At 46.8% G+C, this 13,898-nt stretch overlaps 1 protein-coding gene across 3 annotated transcripts in view; it reads left to right on the top strand.

Annotated features, from left to right (window-relative positions):
- The first annotated feature begins 1,119 nt into the window (after positions 1-1,119).
- The window catches only part of ZCCHC14 (zinc finger CCHC-type containing 14), a 49,696-nt gene continuing 36,917 nt past the window's right edge, over positions 1,120-13,898 (top strand). For all 3 annotated transcript variants that reach the window (XR_014226799.1, XM_082290192.1, XM_082290191.1), the window contains exon 1: positions 1,120-1,857. Coding sequence is in view for 2 of the 3 variants with exons in the window: in XM_082290192.1 (XP_082146318.1) it covers positions 1,294-1,857 (564 nt within the window). In the remaining variant the exon portion in view is untranslated. The remainder of the gene's footprint in view (positions 1,858-13,898) is intronic.

Raw genomic sequence — 13,898 nt, 5'->3', positions numbered from 1 at the left:
AATGTGGGGGGCGAAAAAATGATCTTTTTGAGAGGTCTTTAGTGTCTCTTTTGTTTCCACACTGTATTTAAAGACAATCTGGAGTCAGGTGCCAAACTGGCGTTGACTGCGGGTTGGGTTGGTGGTGGCCCAGGCAAGCACCTCTGCCAAAAGCGTTATGGGGGTTTTGGCATCACCGCCCAGCAGCAGCTCAGGCTGCATCCCTGAGGCTCTTTGTCATCCTAAAACAACGGCTGAGGAAGGAAAGCATTGTAGGCATTCCCTTTTCTACTCTATAAGGCTCCTCGTGGCTGGAATGAGGCATTTTGACTGAAAAGGCAGGGAAAAGGCACTTACTGCTCCCATGGGAGTCAGCAAAGAGCACGGGCAGCACTCGGAGTCAGGGGACACACTGCAAATGCACCGGCCATGAAGGAAGAAGGTGCTTACACAGGATTTGGGATGGCAGGATGCACCTTGAGGCTCCTCTCCAGCCTGCAAGAATAACCCTGCGGGGAGGACAGGAGCCCCAGGCCCAAACCCGTCAACTCTGACAGGTCAGCTAGAGCAGGACAAGGCACAGCTCTGCCCTGAGAGGGGTCACCGCCCCTCAGAGACCCCCGGGGCACGGGCGGCCGCAGCCGCAACCCCTCCGCACCCGCGGGCGGCCACACACAAAAGAGAGCTGCTCCCGCCCCTCCCCTATTTAAGGGCCCCCGCGACCAATCAGCGCCAGGGGCGGGGCTAAATCGGGACGATTGACAAGCCCCCGAGACCCCGCTCCCGAGCGCGCGGGAGGGGGCGGGGACAAGCGCGGCCGCAGCCAATCGCTATCAGCGGGCGGGCGGCTCGGCCAATCAGCGCTGCGGGGGGCGTGTCCCGCCGCGGGGTCAGGCCGGGAGCGAAGGCGCCCGTCGCTCCCTGTTCCTCCCGCTCCGCTCGCGGCCGAGCCTCCTCACCGCGGGATCCCTCCGCCTGCGCGCAGCGGCCGGCGGGGTGTGCGCGCCGCTCCGTGCCCCTCCGCCCGGGAGGGATTATTTCCCGCGGTCGCGGCGGCGGGGCGGCCCCGGCGGGGCCGAGGGATGGAGGCACCGGGCGCCCGCCGGAGGGACGGAGGAGCCGCCCCGTGAGGGAGGAACGGGAGCGCAGCGGCCTCCTCGGGGCCGCCGGCGGGCGGGGACCCCGCGGCCAGGCCGCGCCTCAGCGCTCGGGCCTGCGCCGCCCTCAGCGGGGCCCGGCCCGGCCCTGCCCGCCCGGGGCTGCCCCAGGCCGGGTGTGCGAGCCCCGGCCGGGGCGTGCTCGGCGCGGGGCACCATGGTGGAGAAGCGGTGCCCGCGGCTGCAGCGGGACGGCGTGTACCGCTGGTTCTCCGAGCTGCCTTCCCCGCAGCGCGTGGAGTTCCTGTGCGGCCTCCTGGACCTGTGCATCCCGCTGGAGCTGCGCTTCCTGGGCGCCTGCCTGGAGGACCTGGCCCGCAAGGATTATCACTCCCTGCGCGACTCCGAGATCAAGGCCAACAACCCCGCCGACCTGGGCAGCCTCACCAACCTGACGGACGAGGTGGTGCGCAGCAAACTCCTGGTGTCCCTCGCCCTGCTCGGCTCTGCCCACCGGGAGGCCGCCGGGGTCCTGTTCCGCACCCTCACCCACATCGACTCGGTTATCAACAACTACGGGCTGCAGCTCAACGAGGGCCGCACGGGGGATGAGTTCCTGTTGCTCTTCACCATGGCATCCAACCACCCGGCGTTCAGCTTCCACCAGAAGCAGGTGCTGAGGCAGGAGCTCACCCAGATCCAGAGTCTCATGGCCAGCACCAGCAAGAATCCCAGCACCTCTACACTCAACACCATGGCAACCTATCCTGGCTGCCATAAGGTAGGTATCCTGCTTTTTCCACGCTGGAATGGCACTGGGCTGTGTCTTCTGCTCTCATTTGAAACCGTGCTTTAGCACGGCGATAAATGGCAGCTTCAGAGGCTGGCAGTTGGTTGATGATGGGGATGGTCAGCTGAGGGCAGAGCGAGGGGATGGATGGAGTTCTTACGAGCTTGTGACATTTAAATGAGAAGGGGTTCACAAGCAGATCAACAGCAGCAATATAAGCCTTCCCTGATTGCTTCTCAAAGCTGGGGGGAACAGTCCTGCCAGCTGCATGGAGAAGCAGTGATTTAGGAAGGGAAACAAATGTATCTCTAGATAAGAGCATCTGTTTGAAAGTTCCCCTGCAAAAAGTTGGAAAGGAGGAGTAGCTGTCCAGTGGCAAAGCATCTTGGTGAGCCTGGGTTTTGTTTAGACAGATGTGATGGCAAACATTCGGAGTTGCTGGTGTTAAGCTGAAAGAAATGTTGTCGTTTTCTGTCACTCTGCATCTCTCGGGTATTGATCCTGGTGTCGGGGTTCACCGTCATTAACTCGCTGTTCTTTCATTCAATTGCCAGCAGTTAGGCCAGACAGGAACGTTTTAAGATGTGCTGTAAGTAGATATGTGACTGCTTAATTGCTCTCAGCCTGCTACAAATTAGGGGGTCCGACTGTCTTTCTGCCTGATTTTAACCCGCTTGAAAGTTCAAACTAAGCACCAGCTTAGTGGATGCTTGTGAGAAGTTAACAGGCTGCAGCCTTTGAGGATGAGTGGATAATGTGTTACTCTGCTCTTGGGATAGGTGGGGAATACCTAAAAGCTGTGAAAACCCCTGTATTGGAGCAATATCCTAAATAAAGCTGTTTCTGAGGTCTCAGTAGAGATTTCACTAAGTTGAGCGTTGAATTCCAGACTGAGACAGAAATCTGTGCACAGTCTTCTTCTGCATACAAATTTCCTTCCAAATTCATGTTTCTTTAAACACCTCTGCTTTGTAAAATTGAGATGTGTTAAACTTCATCTTTTTCTTATTCTTCCCTTCCTGTCTTGTGCCTGTTCCTAACCTCCTGTAGTAAGGGGAAAGAACAAGGTATAGGCAAGCCTCTTAATTCAGCTGAAACCTCCATGTGGATAAAATGTAGCTGGAAAGAATATTTCACACAGGATGTAGAAGGGTTTAATTAACAGCAGAAAAAAGCTGCTTTTCAGATACTTTGCTTGCAGCTTCCCTTATTCAAATAATGCAGCCACCCTGGGTTGGAAAGGAAACAGTGTAAATCACAAACAAGTTCCCCCAAAATAAGGCCAGCAAAAAAAAAAAAAAAAAAAAAAAATAAAATCAGGCAGGCAGGAAGGTTTTTGAGAGTCTTCTTTCCGAGCTGCAGGATTTATGGAGCTGAAAAACTCCGGCACTATTTATGTCAATCTAAGATGGACGGAGAATCCATCCTGCCATTTTTCCTGCCAGAAATAAGGCAGCCAGGATGGTCGCTTGATTTGTCTTTTCTTGTGAGCTCACTGAAGGGTTGTCTCTTTAAAAAGCACATTTTTATAGAAATCTGTGTTGAAGAATCCTGGTTGCTAAGTACAGAGTAGTGAGAGGGAACACAAAGGTGACTTTGCCTTCACAGTCTCTGAATGTGCATTTTGTTTGAAGTGATGCAGATTTCCTTCAGATTATTTTTTTTGTTGTCCTTGACTGGGTAATTCTGCTACTTTTAGAGTAAGCAGTTGGCTTAAACCAGGACTTGGATGAAGCAAGTGGAAAATACAATGTCTTTCTCCATTCAGCCCTGTTTAAATATGCACAAATAAATTCCAGCACGAAGGCCTTAGATCTTGTGGTGTTACCAAGTGATGTTGTGACAATCCTTGTGCTGTAACGTCACCTAGAAAAAGCAATGTGGATGTGGAGAGAAAGTGAGTGCCCTGGGCTGCTGGTTTTCTGCCTTGGAACTGGAGAATTCACTCCCTGGTGCCAGCACTTTCTTATGGCTCCTGTTGCTTTAGTCCAGCGTGTGCCACGCTGAGCTGGTGCTGGAAGCTGGATGTTAAAAAATGGGGGTTTCTGATGTTCAGGTCTCAATACACACCCCTCTGAGCCCATCCTTAAGGAACTGGTCACCATCTGAGGTCCTGAAGAACTTTGGGAAGCTGGGATGGTGTGGATGTGAGATGGGTTGCAAACAGGGAGCTGTTTGTGAACTGGCTAAGTTACCTTACAGCTTTCCTCTTGTGAGGGTGGGAGTAGGGTGTAACTCTTGTGTAACTATACCTGCTCTACTGTTACAATTCTGATTTATGGATAACTTGTTTAGTCAGGGAGATGCAAAAGAAATCTGAGCAGTGCTCTTTGTTCTCTTTGCAGAAGCAAATGGGAATGTGCTGCTTCTGCTTAGCCAGTCCTATTAAAATATGCCCCAACCTGATACTCACTATAACCTTTTCCAGAGACCTGCAATCCTTTTTCCATCTCCTGTCTCATATTTTACAGTGAAATATCTCAAAATCGAATTGTTTAACAGTGAAGAGACTGAACAGTTGATACAAATTTACTGTCAATATTTCATGATTCCTCAAGTTGCTTTGGGGTAGGTGAGCACAGCTGAAGGTGGTCAGTGATGCAAACTGCTTCTTGCTGTTTCTTTTTACTGCCTGCAGTTGCTGACTGTGAGGAGGCTTAAAACAGCTGCCCATATATTTTTTTGTGCTTTTTGAGATGCTTCTTGCCTTATCTGAATCTTAAGTTTGAAGGAAAAAGTGGCTGTGGCTGGCTTTAAGTAGGTCAGTAATTATTAGATTCATGGTTTCTACCTGATGGTATAAAGTGAACATGGTTTCATTGCCCTAAGGAGGGAAAATGCTGCCCTCTCTAAATTGCCTTGGACTTAGTGAGGATGGAATCATGGAATATCCTGAATTGGAAGGGACCCACAAAGATCATTGAATCCAGCTCCTGGTCCTGCCCAGGACATCCCAGCAATCCCCCCTGTGCCTTCTGGCTCTGCACAGCTCCCTGACAGGAGGGGGCAGCCGGGGGGGTCGGGCTCTGCTCGCAGGGAACAGGGACAGGAGGAGAGGGAACGGCCTCAGGCTGGGCCAGGGCAGGCTCAGGGTGGACAGCAGCAGGAATTTCCCCATGGAAAGGGTGCTCACGCCTTGGAAGTGCCCAGGGAGGTTTGGAGTGCCCATCCCTGGAGGTGTCCAAGAAAGGACTGGAGGTGGCACTGAGTGCTCTGGGCTGGGGACAAGGTGGGAATCAGGCACAGGCTGGACTCAGTGACCTTGGAGGTCTTTTCCAACCTCAGTGATGCTGTGATTCTCTGCTGGAGTGGATGGCAGGTGGAAACACAAATGTGAGCTTGGATTCTGTGAGCTACATGGATACTGGACATCATAATATGAATCTCTGCATGGACTTTTCCTCTCAAGAGCTCTATTGGCAGTAACTCTGAGGACAGAACTTCAGAACTAGGGAAGTTATTAGTGAATCTCTCACTCGGTTTCCTGGAGTTGTTTCCTCTCCTCATTGGGATTGTGCTGTAAAACCAGGGAAATAAGAGAACGCTTTGGGTACTCAGCACCTGCTCTGCTGTGACAAGAGCCCTTCAGTGCAGTCAGGGTGATGAGCCATCGGTTTAGATCAGATATTAGGAAGGAATTGTTCCCTGTGAGGGTGGGCAGGCCCTGGCACAGGTTGCCCAGAGAAGCTGTGGCTGCCCCTGGATCCCTGGAAGTGTCCAAGGCCAAGCTGGATGGGGCTTGGAGCAACCACAGCAGCAGCTGGAATGAGATGAGCTTTAAGGTCCCTCCCAACCCAAACCATTCCATAATTCTGTGATGATGATTCTGATCTGGTTGTGGGTTCAGCTGCAGAGGCAGGGTCAGAAATAGTCACCCTGAGTGCAGTTTGTTTGCAGCTGAAGGGAAATCAGGGGCAGTGACACTGTGGTTATGTGGCTGTTTCGGGTTGGAATCTTGTGAATGGGAAGGAGGGTTCTTGCCCAGTCAGCTTCCAAATACTGCATCAATGGCTATTTCAAGTGTATAGCATAAGGTGCTATTTTTCACTCATGCTAATTCCATAGGCTCCTCTGAAACTTCTAAATAACTCAAGGCTGTATATTGGGAGCTGTGGAGTTGCCCTGAGGGATCCATTTCAAACACCTTCACCTGTCTGCACTGTTTGTCTCAGGAGCATGAATGGACATAACTCCATTGAGAAATATTCTGATATTTTTATTTCACCAATGGAGTGATGAGTTATAAAGAACCATCACTTGCTGGGTTGAGACTGAGTCCTCAAGCCCTCACAGAGAAACCAATGCAGCTGTTAAGTGATCTATGTCAGCTGCCTTTATGGCTTTTTTTTTTTTTTTTGAGCTTTGTAGGGATAGAATAAATCGTGACAAACTTAATTTTTAGCCTCTTTATGGGTATGTTATGGATTTAGCAGATGACCATGTTAAGAGCAGTTGCTGGCTGGGATTAGAGGTGTTTACTCACTGATACCAGGAGTTGCTATCTCAGAATGTTCTCACTTTCCAAACCATATGAATCCAGCGTCAGGAGCTGTAGGGATAGGTCTTGTAGCTTCCAGCTGGTGATATTGCCAAGCCCTGCATGTCTTTTGCACATCCTGTGAGAATTTTGGGTACTCCAGGAAACATGGATTGCACATACCTCTTGATATTCCACTTAAAAAATGTGAGGCTTCCACTTCTGGCTCTTTTCTTACTCGTGGTTTTGTTCGAAATTTGAAATGGTTCAGTCTCAAACCTGTAATATTTTCAGAAATGAGCTTTACATATAAAGGAATCCTTAGAAGACAATGGTCTTGAGTAGTAACAATATTAATTAGCACCAAATTCACTTTGCCTAATCATATGTTCTGTGCTGACCTTGAATTTAGGAACCTAAACGAATTTGCCTGGGAAATGCACTGTGCGTCCAAACATCAGGGACAGAGCAGCCAAAAAAATGTGTGTTGAGCTAATAATGATGATGTTTTTTCCATGAACTGTTTTCCCATTTATTTTTGCATGGGCTGAATGAAGTTTTTGTTTTAAGAGTGCATTCCACTTCACTCTTTTAATTCACTCTTTTTTCTACTAATTACCTCGTAACTGTTAGTTGTCGTCAGTGAAGCAACACTGAAGTGGGCCTCATTCTTGTGGACTAAAGATTTCTGTTGGAAGGTGTTGGATGTTTTGGACTGTACCAGATCCAAACTGTCTTAATGGAATCAGTGCACGAGCTGGAGGAGATCCTGCAGCAGATCCTGGGTGGAGAGGCAGAGCCAGCAGCAGTTAACCACACCTCACAGGCATTCCAGGGGCTGACTTCAAAGGTGCTGAACAGCAGCCTTGTTTGCAAGTGTTCAACCATTTGGTTTAGTGGGTTTGTAATGTTTGAGTTGCTAAAACTGAGATCCTGTCACCTTCAGTGACAGTAGATACAGCCCTGCCTCTTCCTGGCAGGGCAGAGCTCGGCTTCTTCTGTCATCTTCAATATTCAAATACTCCACTGTCCATTTACTTGCACTGGAGTGCTTTTAATCCCTAAAGAAAGCAAATATAGTCCCAAGAACATACATAAGATTTCTCAGAGCCCACAGAATTTTATTATAGAAATGCTGGATCTAATTTGTCTGTGGAAACGAGAGCCATTGTCACGCTTCCACTCAAATTTGACTTCAGTCTTTGGCAAAAGAATTGGAGCCAGTTGAACTGAAGCTGTTCCCTCCTGACGTTTGAAATGGGCATTAATTCGAGCAAAAGGATGTTGATATGGTTCAGATCTGTGTTTCTTTGCATGGGGTTTCTAATAGCTAACTTCTAAATTCCTTGCTATTGCCTCATGCTGAACCAGAATTTTTCCATTGATTCCATTGGGATAATTATCCAATAATCAGCATTGGAAGGGATAAACCTTTTAACAGGTGTTCAGGCCAATACAGGGCTTCAGGGGTTTTGTGAATAGCTGAAGTGATCCAGAAATAATCAGATCAGTTACTGAAGAGCAAGATCTTAACCTGAGTTACAGACCTCCCAATTCCTGATGATAAAGAGTGAAAGTGAACGCTTGTCACGTGTTTTATGAATTCTTCTCCGATACACGTCTTCTTTTATCACCATAAGTGGAAGAAAGAAGGACGTTGAGAGCCTGGAGTGTGTCCAGGGAAAGGAAGGGAGCTGGGAAGGGTCTGGAGCACGAGGAGAGGCTGAGGGAGCTGGGAAGGGGCTGCAGAGTTCCTGAGGGAGCTGGGAAAGGGGCTCAGTCTGGAGCAAAGGAGGCTCAGGGGGGATCTTGTGGCTCTGCACAAGTCCCTGACAGGAGGGGGCAGCCGGGGGGGTCGGGCTCTGCTCGCAGGGAACAGGGACAGGAGGAGAGGGAACAGCCTCAGGCTGGGCCAGGGGAGGTTTAGGCTGGATATTGGGAAAAAATTCTTCATGGAAAGGGTGCTCAGGCATTGGAATGGGCTGCCCAGGGAAGTAGTGGAGTCACCATCTGTGGAAGTGCTCAAAAAACGTGTGGATGTGACACCTGGGGATATGGTTTGGTGGTGATCATGGTTGGGCTTGGTGTCTCAGAGGTCCTTTCCAACCTTAATGACTCTGTGCTTCCATGATTCTGAGTAGTTTTATTACACTCAAGCCATTACTTAAGTGAATATTGAGAAGGGGAAGGAGGGAGAAATAGAATTCAGTGGATTTGTGACCTGTCAGATAATTTTTTTGTCAGTTGTTGCAGAAGAGAGGGGTGGTTAGCTTTTGGTGGCATCAGGAAGAAACAGGGTCACATTTGCACATCAGCGCTGGGATGTGGAGCAGCAGTGTCTGTTCCAAGGTCTGGTTATAAGCAGGGATTTGTTTTGATTTTGAGGTGCTTTGAATGATTGGTTTGTAAAATTCAGATTTGATGAGTTCAGTAATTCTATGGTACATTTATGTTCCTATTATTACCAGTGTTCACAATTCTTTAAGCAAAGGGTTTTTAGTGGAAATTAGTCTATAAAATCCAACCCAGACTTATTTTGGTCCATCTGTTCTCCTGAATTCATAAGGAGCCTTGGAGCAGGTGCGTGATTGTCCCGTAGTGTTTAAGTACCACATGCCTCATTTCATTCCAGAGAGTCTCCCAGGACAAAACCATCTGATCTATTATCCATTATCCCATTTCCCTGTGAATTGCCTCTTCACCCTTTGTTTTCCTTCTCTAGGAGAATAGGTAGATTTTGTAGCTGTTGAAACATGGAGGCACCTGGCTCTTACAGCTTTTTCAGGCTGTTGGAACCGCTTGAATTTCTAGCACAAACCAAACACTTCCAGTTGCATCCACGTCCAACAAAGCAACTGAATGTGTGTAAATTTAAGTGATGAGCACTTTACTGGGTATGTGGAAAGTGAGGGGCTGTTTGTGAGCACTTCTTAAACGTCCTCATGGAAGAGCCTGAATTTTCCAAAGGAGAAGGTTGGAATTTTCTTCTGGTGGGAGAACAGTCAGGTGTTTGGATATGTGAGTAAATGCAGGACTGGTGCCTGAGGCGGTGGTTTCACAAGCAGCTGGGCAGCCTGATGACTTGTTACTACCAAGAGGAAGATGTTTGCTCAGTCCTGCTCTTCCTGGGGTTGTCTCAGTGGATTTGGAATTCCAGATCCCTGCACTGGTTGCTCTTGTGTCTGGCTTGGACTTAGCCTGATCAATAATATCATGTGGTGTCAGACTGACAGCTGAGTGTTAGCAAGGCATTTTTATTAAAATTATTTAAAAACCTGAGTTTGCCCCTTTGATGGGAATCAGCAGCTTCTCTGCCTGAGCTTGCAGGGGCCATATCCTTGCCATCAAACTTCTCCTGGAGCATTGTTGCCAACAGGATTGCACCATGTTAAAGACCTTGGTGTTAACCTCAAGTAAGCTGCTGTTAATACTCAGTAATATGAACCTGCCAGGACAGGAGCTGAGTGGTTTTTACCCCCTGGATTCACTGTTCCCATTCCTGAGCTCACTTATACATGTTACCTGCTCCTGGAGGGCCGTTTATGGCTAAAACACCTTTTTAAAAGGAGAATTCCAAAGCCAGTATGATGGACAGAAGCATTTCTCTGTGGGACTCTCAATTTATCATTGGCCGTTGCTGAAAACATGGAAAACTTTTCCTGTGTGATCAGGGGGAGAATGTGTGACTTGGAGTTCCAGGACCTCACTTATCTCACTCTTTGCTCCTATATATTGTTTGTTTTCCTGTGTAATACATTATTTACATTTCTTACCTGACTAGGTATAAAAATCCATATTTTGTTCCCTCAGATCCTGTGTCATTGTTCCATGTGTCCATGGTGCTTTGGGTAGTGGCTGCATTGATTTTTTTTTTTTTTAGTATTTTTTTTTTTTTTAGTATTTTTGGCTCCACTTCAAACTAAGTCAGCAAATACTTTGCTATTAAACCATGTATTTTCTGTGCTCTGTTTATTTTTCAAAGGAACAGATAATTGCTGTTTTGGTAAAACTCTGACCACATTAAGTTTGACTCCTATCAGTCCTGTTATTTTTATGAAAGACTTTGCTGTATTAAATGTTAGCAAAGCCAACAGTTACCCAGCTTCCCAGATTGACCATTTTCCACAGTGACTCCCACTGTCTGGGACAGAGCCACTTCAGGCAGCAGTGGCTGCAAGAGCAGCACCACATGTGGGAAGTACCTGGGCTTATTTTGCTGTGTGCTTTTTGATGGATTGAGGGCTTGGGAGAGCTTTCTAGAGCTGCTTTTGCTGTCCCAAGAAGATCTGAGCCTGTTAGGACCTCTCTGGTGCTGGGAAGGAAATCACTTCACTCTGGGGAGAAAAAAGTTGGGTTCGGATGATGGCAGGTGAAAATGGGAAAAATGGGATAATGGTAGAATTCTGGCAATGAATTCGGTTCCCTTGGCATGTTTGTCAACAACCCCTGGGTCAAAGCAATTGTTTCTCTTCCTGGTAACTCCTGGGGGTGGAGGACTGGAGGGCAGCATTTAGTGATCCTTCTGAATAATCTGTGTTGGGAAGGATCCACTTTTCAGTAGCTGGTACCAATTTTGATCCTGTCATCATTGCAACAGAGAATGAGGCAGAGAAGAATTCACTCTGAGCCTCAGTCACTAAGCAGTGATCAATTTTCTTTGTTATATTCAATTCTGGCTTTAACTTGAAATGCAGAAGACAGCAGTGTTTGCATCTGGAAAATCAGAAGTCCATCTGGGAGCCAGATGCTTTGCTATGGAGGGAGCAGATCAAAGGATCACAGGATCATCAAGGTTGGGAGAGACCTTAAAGCTCATCTCATTCCAACCCCCCAACACCTTCCTGTAGACCAGCTTGCTCCAATCAAAGATGCAACATTAGAGTGGAGTAAAAATAGTTTTGAGAATCTTTTCTGCACCCAGTTGCAGGTTTTAGAGGCATTGAAGAAACCTGCAGGCCACTGGTGTGTGAAAGGAATTCTGAACAATGCAGTGAAGCTATGGAGAGGTGCATCAGAGAGTTTTCCTTCTCCCTGGCCCTCCAGGAAATGCTATGCTGGGGGTAAAATCAGGCACAGTGAAGAGTATTTAACACTGGGCTTGCTGCTGGTTTTGATTGCTCTTCATGGACTGTTTCTGCTGATGTTCTCAAATAATTTCTGTAGAAAAATCCAAAGCCTTTTATTCAAAGGTCTGATGCTGTTTCTTCTTAGACCTTGAATGATTCATGGAGTTTTTTTCTGCATTTATAAAATGTCATTCCTGTGGTTTGTTATGATGTATGGCCTGAACATTCCTGGTTCCTGTGATGCCAACTTATCCATCTTCACTGTGGCCTGTTACTGCCTCAGAAAACAAGCCTTGAACAGTTCTTGAGCTGCAGATATTTATTCCTTAATGGCATCTTGGCTTTCTCAGAGATATTACAGCTCCTAAAAGGTCCAAAGCGATTTGCTCCCTGCTTCTCCAAATCTTTATCTCCCTGGAATGCCTTGTTCTTTATTCCAAATCCAGTTTCTCCTGAGTAGTTGTTTGTGCTGAGCCCAAACTGGGGAATACAGGAGTGTTCAGATATGTCTGGAAACCATTCCTTCCTGAATTTACCTGATGCTGAGTTTCTACAGCTGAATTTGGACAGGTCCTTCCTGTAAAGCTTTTTCCAGTGTTTTTCCCAACCCTCCCAGAGCAATATCTCCTGCAGTTCTGAGCTGATGGGTTATTGTTCCTCTGTTTGGCTTGGCCTCAAGTTTAAAAAAAAAACAAAAAAAAGAAAGAAGGATAAAAAAAAAATGCTGTTACTATTTTGGAACTAAAACTTTGATTTGCAAACCACTTTTCATTATTTCACTTTCCCTAAACAAACCCAAGCCGTTGCACTATCGTGATGTTTAAGTCAGTGGAAAAAATTGTTTCAAAATTTGGAATGGAAGCTTTAAGCAGTGGGATTCAGTGGTTCTAACACCATTCAGCTCCCTAACAAAGTGCTCCATTTGGAACTAATCAGAGCTTTGTGATTTTTCTAGGCCAATTTGGAACTGCTTTGATGTGCGACGGGATCAGATAGTATGAGCTCAGGCAGGCAAGACATATGGGCTAAATTAATCCTTACTGAGTCTAGGAAAATTAAATCTTTATGGAAAAAAATGGAGGTTATGTATAAACAAAATGCAAATTATAAGCTGCACGCGATGCTTGTTGTAAGGAGAGTGGAGAGGAGGGAATACAAGATAAGAGGCAATAAATTGTAACAAACTGCTTGTTCAGAGATTTTTCTGGAGCTGTGTGGCTGCTCTTACTCCGTTTGAAGCATTCTGAGTGTTTGTATTTCTGATTGTTCCGAATATTTGGAACCTGGTTGTCCAGGATAACGCAGCCCTGCCTGAGCTCCTTTCCCAGCTTGCTCCTCTGCACTGTCCCTTTGCCAGGAGGATGGTGCTCAGCCCTCTGGAACTTCCTCCCAGCAGCCCTGGGCTGGAGGGAGAGTTTAATGAGCTCCAGGAGAGAGGCTGTGTGAGATAAGCTCTGCTAAAGACTGACTTTGGCAAGGAAATTTAAACTCTTCCCCACCCTCCCACTGAGCTTGGAGTTTAATGGTTGGTCTAAGGGAAAGCTTGGTGTTAAGTTCTGTTATTGGAGGGAAGCTGTGCTGAAGAAATAGTATATAATTAGATAAATATAATACTTTTGCATTTATATATATAAAATAAACTTTATTTTTTTTATCAAGAAGTAGTGCTGAAAAGGAAAGCAGCTGCCTGTAACCCTCCTTTCTCTTGACATCCATCTGCCATTCTGGATTGATTTCTTTACACATAGAAGCTTTTTTATGGATGTCAACTATACAGAGCCTTTCACTTGTTCTGCTGCCTTAAAGTGTGTATAAATCTATAAATGTCAGTCTTAAAATGGAGCTTACAATAGGTAATTGTATGGAGTGGGGCTGTGCTATTTCTGACCTGCATTGTGTGTGCTGACTGACGGCAACATGGAATGGGAGGGCGTGCAAAGTATTGTTTGCTGCAGAAATTGTCCCAACTCAGGGCACTGTGTCAAGTTAGCAGCGTCTGAGGGAGCCTTTTCCCTTACAGGGACCTGGAGCTGCTGGTATTGAGTTACCCTGAGTGAAGGAGAACTAATTTTGTTATGGCAAGATGCACATTTTCTCCTATGATTTGCGCCAGGCTAAAATCCATGTGAAATTCTAATTACAGCTCTCCCTACCAGCATTTCAGGTTGATTCCAGATGTAACAATTGAATTTCAAGTCACACAGTTACTCTGAGTAGTTACTAGGGGTGTTTTTGTTGGTCTGAACTTCTTCTTTAATGCATCTTTTCCTCTTCAAGGTTCTTAAACCTTTTTTTGTTTTGATGCTGAAACCTTCTGCTTGGGCACTGTTAGTATAGGAGTTTCCATTGAAATATGATCATAACAGGTTATTAAATGGCAAAGACAAGAAAATCAGGGTTTTGCTAAGAATTTTTCATTGCAATCTGTGTGGAAATACTTGGGAATGCCTTGAATCTCATCCCTGGAGAAGTAATGGAGCCCCATGGAG

The sequence above is a fragment of the Coloeus monedula genome (genome assembly GCF_965178545.1).
Source record: "Coloeus monedula genome assembly, chromosome: 13".
In the NCBI taxonomy this organism is placed as follows: domain Eukaryota; kingdom Metazoa; phylum Chordata; class Aves; order Passeriformes; family Corvidae; genus Coloeus; species Coloeus monedula.
This window is presented reverse-complemented; position numbering and strand designations above follow the sequence as displayed.